This window comes from Micropterus salmoides, unplaced genomic scaffold (genome assembly GCF_014851395.1).
Source record: "Micropterus salmoides isolate LMB-PRFRI ecotype aquatic unplaced genomic scaffold, ASM1485139v1 Ms_hic_scaffold_20, whole genome shotgun sequence".
NCBI lineage: Eukaryota > Metazoa > Chordata > Actinopteri > Centrarchiformes > Centrarchidae > Micropterus > Micropterus salmoides.
Window position 1 is genome coordinate 24,667,073 of NW_024041151.1, and position 6,163 is coordinate 24,673,235.

The 6,163-nt window shown below is 36.5% G+C and overlaps 1 protein-coding gene across 1 annotated transcript in view; it reads left to right on the top strand.

Moving 5' to 3' along the window:
• si:ch211-127i16.2 (probable flavin-containing monoamine oxidase A) overlaps positions 1-4,724 on the top strand; it is a 39,953-nt gene extending 35,229 nt beyond the window's left edge. Inside the window, exon 12 of the mRNA XM_038734641.1 lies at positions 4,231-4,724. Coding sequence (XP_038590569.1) covers positions 4,231-4,576 — 346 coding nt within the window. The 3' untranslated portion in view covers positions 4,577-4,724. The remainder of the gene's footprint in view (positions 1-4,230) is intronic.
• The last annotated feature ends 1,439 nt before the right edge of the window (positions 4,725-6,163 follow it).

Consider the following 6,163-nt stretch of genomic DNA (forward strand, 5'->3'; position numbering starts at 1 on the left):
GGTTTGTAAGAGATGTGATTGGGCCAGCCCAGTGTCAGTATAGAAAATAAACCAATGGGCTGCTGTCCTTGCTCTCTAGGCCGGTGTAGGTACCAGATGTGCTTGGGTGGTCAGACCTGCTCGGTGGCCTGTGCCTGTCGATAACGTCACATAACATAGCTGGTCAGGATGTTAATTGATCTTCTGTGTTCTTCTATCCAAAAAGTCAAACGCAGTCCAGGTTCATACAGTAAATCCTTAGCTACTGATAAATCCTGAACTCCATCAGAGCTGTGTTAAGAAGCTTTAATTCTGTTTCCTCTGGAGAGTTTCCTCAGTCTGTCCTGTCCTTAATATGCAGCTTAAATGTCCCACAATATTTGCTGCGACATTACACTCATGAAAACGTTTAAAATGACTGACAGCAGCCTCCCGAATCATTAAAGTAAATCTTTAAAGAAAAGGATCATACGTCAATAAAACACACAATAAAGAAATCACCATATCTAAATATCACTTCAGGAGACTTTGTCAGTTCCAATGCCAGCCCTCCCTCTCTCTCTCTCTCTCTCTCTCTCTCTCTCTCTCAGACAAACAGACAGGCAGTCGCCCCTCCCAACTACCCCAGGTGTGTTTTTCTTGGCTTGTGTGAATGTGAGTGGTAATGAACAAAAGACTAAGCTACCAGTACCTAATTAGCCAAAAGCCAAATATAATTAACTTGTGACTTGCTAACATGTGTGGCTTATGAGGTACTAGCTAATGTAATAAGTTAGTTAACATTTAGCTAAGGCAATATATCTTGGCCATACAGGCTAATGTACTGAACTTAATGGAGACACTACAGGTGAATACAGTAAAATTTGTATCTAATAACATCATCACAATTGCTACATTGATATGCAAACTATGTGTAAACAAATTAAAATTCGCTCATTTGCATACATTTGACAAGGCACCTCAGGTAAATAGACTAAATAAATAAATACCTACAGCATATCCCCACAGAACTTCCCCAGTTAATGACTTACATCAAGAGTCTTTTCCCCTGAAATGTTATTTTTAAATATGCAGATTAGCTTTTTTTGGTTAATTTAGAAGAAATCTACAGATGCAAAAAGATTTTCATTAGAGTAAAAGAAGACATGGAAATATGACCAAAATCTCAAAATTGACCACTACATCAAAAAAAGTGTCCTGTCTTAAACAGTAACTTCATAATTTTGATCGTAGGCTCCTCGTCTAATACCATAGTTGTTGTGAAATGAAGTCCTTGTCACCACCAGTTATTGTGTGTGTGTGTGTGTGTGTGTGTGCACGCCAGCATGAATACTAAAGAACACATGATTATTTTGTTGAATTTATGTATGAAACAATTGCGTGATTTTGAGGGAATTAACATAAATTGGTAAGGAAGTCAGAGTTGTGTTAGAAAAAATAATAATTATGAGAAGTGCCCTTTTTTTCACTTGAGCCCCTGCTCTCTAAATATCTGTGCACGTCCCTGCCCACAGGAGCCAGCAGCGGTGAAGACAAATGTCCATGCAGATTTAGGTCTCTGAATCTGAAATAATTTGCAGATGATTTATTTTGGATGATGTCAGAGCTGATCCGCGCATCACTAGCAGGTTCACAACGTGCGTGCACTCTTGACTATTATCCATGCAGGTCAGTGATGACATCACACTAAATGGTGTGTGATATTCATGTTTTTTGTATTAATCTGAATGACCAAGATAACACGTGGACATGCCGTTAATGCACTTGCACCATCCACTTAAGAGCATGCGCTATGGATTGTTTAAATAGGGCAATTCAATCTGACAGACAGTTTATGCTTCGCTTCATCTTTCCATATACAGACAAAAGGTGTTTAATTATATTTTAGAACAAGTAACACAGTTTAGTCAGAGAATGCTTTAGTCATTGTGATCAAATGCAGGCTCGTTGATGGAATAGAAAGAGAGCTTTATTCTTCCTAGAGTCTGTATTTGTGCTTAATGTGACAAGGCGGACGAGTTTCTTCTATAAATCCATTTTGTTCATCTGCTGTTATAGTATCTGACTCAGCCCACTGGGAAATGTGATTAAATTGAAAACAGCAGAACAGTTTGTATACAGCAGAGGTCAAAACGATATCCCACTAGCTCAGAGGGATTCTTTTATCTTTATTCCCAAATTTAGAGACTGGATTAATCCCATAATTGTGCATTTCTGGAATCATCCATGTTGGGGAATTGAAATAGTAGATCACCATAATCACATGCTTTACTTTTCTCAACAATTTACAAAAATAAAGCATTGCGTTCATTTTGACAGAGCAATAAAGTCGTGGGTGCTGTCATTTGATCAGTTTCCCTTAACTATTATCATATAATAACCAATTTAAACAAGACACCAATCAAGTTCAATCAAGACCACAAGGTGGCCTTTTTAATCTGACAAGCTCTGCCTCTTCTCATCATAATACTGAGGCTCATTATACTGTTTACTGCCACCTGCCATGCATGCCGCTGCAGTGGTTGTGTTGACTGATTTCTTAATACACCACTCCTGCCTGTTTTATTTTTTATTACCATACTTGGTGAATGCATTGCTTTCATTTTTCATTCTCATTTGTATATACAGTAGAACATCTCAGTGATCTTTGGGGTTATCGCACTCTGGAACTGGCTGAGTCACTGCAGAATAAATCCTACTTAAACAAAAGAGTTTAACCATGTGTTGCAGTAAATGCCTCTATACTTAGTAACATCAGGCAACTTCAACAAACACTTAAAATGCAGTCTTTATCAGACCTCTCAGTGGATAGGAAGGTAATGTGCATTACCAGCTGCAAGCTTGATGACATGTTGCCAAAAGGCCTTTCAGTCTGTAGTCTCAAGGTCTTGGATATTCTGCTGATGAAGTTTCAAGTGGCATCGTCTAAAAGCCTGGGCCAAACAATCAAAATGCTTCTGTGCATTTCTCATTGCAGCTTTGGCACACACTGATCTTCTTTTTACTCCTCTTTACTCTGCTCTGTGTTTGTAGTCAATTTCTTGTTAGGACCCTTGCTGAATATTAACGTCCCTTCGCCAAATTCATTGTCATATCCTGCCTTACAACATCAGAGAAGTGTATATATGGAGTCCAGTGGAAGCTTGTTTGATGCTGAGGCCTCTCACTCTGCTGTTCAGATAACATGAATTAATCACTGAGGATACTGGCAAGATAAAAGGTGCTAAGGGGGAGCCACTCTCTATTCATCTAAGTGGTGCACAGGGGTGGGGGCTGGTACAGTAGAGGAGCCTTGAAGCAAGCATGATGAGCTAGCAAACACATGAGTAGTAATCAGTTATGTGTGCCATATCCTTTGAATGGTGAATTAGTGGAATGTCTTGTGTCTTAGCGGTACATAGATGTGAAAGGATAAAATCAGTTGGTGTGAACGAAACACGTAGGTAGTATAGTCCCAATAGCTCACCTCAGTAAGGCCGGGATTATGGTTCTCTGAACATACACGTACTGCGTATTAACACTTAACATAGTGGTTACCACTGAGAGTCAAGTGAGCTATTGGTTGATACAGCTCCTTTCAGGAGGCAAGTCTGTAAAAAGAAAACACATACATTTAAATTCCAGATTTGTCCATCAGTAAAAATAAAATAAAAAAAACAGTGAAGTCACACAGCTATCCCCATGCATATTCGCCTGCCGTATGTGCATGTTCGGCCTTAAGGAACGCAGACTCACTAGCATCCAAAGAGGGCAGATCATTCATCTCTTTTAGTTTTCGTGGGTACCAGAACATCATTGCACCACAGTTACTGAATAACGGGCTTGAAGAGACTGCTACTTTCTGACTAGCACTTATCCCTTCCCGAAAGAGGGTTCCTCTTTTATCTGGAGAGGGCTGCTGAGCATGTACTTGCAAATGTCGGCACGCAGAGAGATGAATATGCCAACAGTACAGTCACATGTGTACTCTGTACTGATAATGTAAATGAGTGTTAATGCCACTACATATAAAAGTGCTAAAAAGGGATTTATAGGGCCCTATGAAATGTTCCAAATTTCCTTTTTAGATTTTTCTGTATTCTGTGTTACAATTTAAGCATTTTGTCATCAGAAAGAGTGTGGTTGATGAATACAATTTCAACAATTCAGTAAGGACCGTAGATATAATTACTCCAAATGAGAATATAACAAATGCAGCAACATAAAGCTTAATGTTTAGTATGTGGCTTATTGATTTTCTGTGATTTACAGGATTCATTGGGCAGGCACAGAGACAGCCACCCAGTGGTGTGGGTACATGAGTGGTGCAGTACAAGCTGGTCAGCGAGCAGCTCTGGAAGTACTGGCTGAACTCTGCCCCATGGTCCTGACCCAGGAGGAGCAGGAAACAGTGCAGCACGGCCAAACTGTCAAAAGTCCTGCCAAGCAAACACCATCCAAGCTTATGTACCTGTCTAGCTACAAGGCAATGGTCATAGCATCTCTGACAATAAGTGCTGCTCTTTTTCTGGCTCAGCATCCAAATGCTTTACTAAAAGTCACAAATTACTTGACAAATGTACTTTCAGCAACCAGGCATAATACATCCTTAGTATAACAGGTGCATATTGCACCGGTATGGTTTTGATTTAGACTGAATGAACAAGTACAGTTTTTGCTAGTTTGTTCTGTCTACCCATTTTTTTTTTCTTTTCTTTTTTTTGGCCACATACTGCATATTTCAGAACAATCTTAGAAAGTGAAAATCAATTAGATAAATTTTCACTGTATTATATCATATTAAATCCTATTAAGTAAAGTAAATTGTGGCATTACTTAATATGTTATTTCAAAATTACTATAAAATGATTGAGAATGTGCATACTAAATATAAAGTGATTTTTTAACCAGTTGAGGGATGTTCCTTATAGAGGACTGATCCTGACAGATTGAGAAATAAAAACAGAAATAAATAAATGCTCAATATATAAATAAGCATGATTAAATGCACAAAAAATAAAGTTAATAAATACATTTATGCAATAATTAAATTATACAATATATTTTTTCTTTTAATTATCTTTTTTTAATTAACTTTATAATAATTACCATATTTATTTATTGTCCGTTATCATCTTCAACTTTGTTTTATTAATTACTTCTTTTTTAAATTTATTTATTTATGTGTGTGTTTTATTATTGTTGTCTGTTTTATTATTCCGTTGCACAGACACAGCTCCTCCTTATTTGCATAATGACGCAGAAATGCACAGAGAAATGTAAAAAGGACAGGCAGAAATATAATACCATTGGGGAAATGGTATTGGTAGAAAATGCAAAGTAAGAATAAAACAGACAAAAATATTAAAACGCACATGTAAATAAATACATTTAAAAAAGAAGTAATTAATAAATAAAGTTGAAGATTATAACGGACAATAAATAAATAAGGTAAATAAATGAATACAAAGATGAATAAATAAAGAAGATAATTAAAAGATATATACCTTTGTATATCATTGTATAATTTAATTACTGCCTGCATTAATTTTTTGTGCATTTAAGCGGATGCTTATTTATTTATTGAGCATTTATTAATTTAAGTATTTATTTCTTAATCTGTCAGGATCAGTCCTCCATAGTTCTTTGCCATGATGTTTTTTTAATAATTACAGTATTATTATTTTGTGGTTTAACATGTATTGCATAATGAGATGTTTAATTATTGTAAAATGATTAATAACACTCCACTGTCATGTCTAATTTGTTAATAAAACTAATTTAAAAATTAAACATTTTTTAAAAGAAAAGAGTATATACAGGCAATATTAGAATAACACAAAAATTACTTCACTTTTCCCTATTTTCTTGTTCTGCAATGATTTTATCATTTGATCATGACAAATGATAAAAAGAAAAAAATCTGTAGCAATGAAAATTAACCAGAGATATGTGCAGGATAAGCAGCATCTCATCTCTTTTGCCTTTTTAACGTTTAAAATTGTAACCATAAAATGTAGGTTGTGCTTGTAAGCTTAGGGCTTCAGGGCGATCATGTTGTTTTGAAACCAGTTTGCAGTGAGAAAATGCCTTCCTTTGTTTCCCAGAGAGCCATAAAACCAGCTTGAGAGGCTTGGAGCAAAGCCACACACGCGTTTGGGGGCCCACAAAACCACCAACATATATTCAAATGAGCAAAAGATGG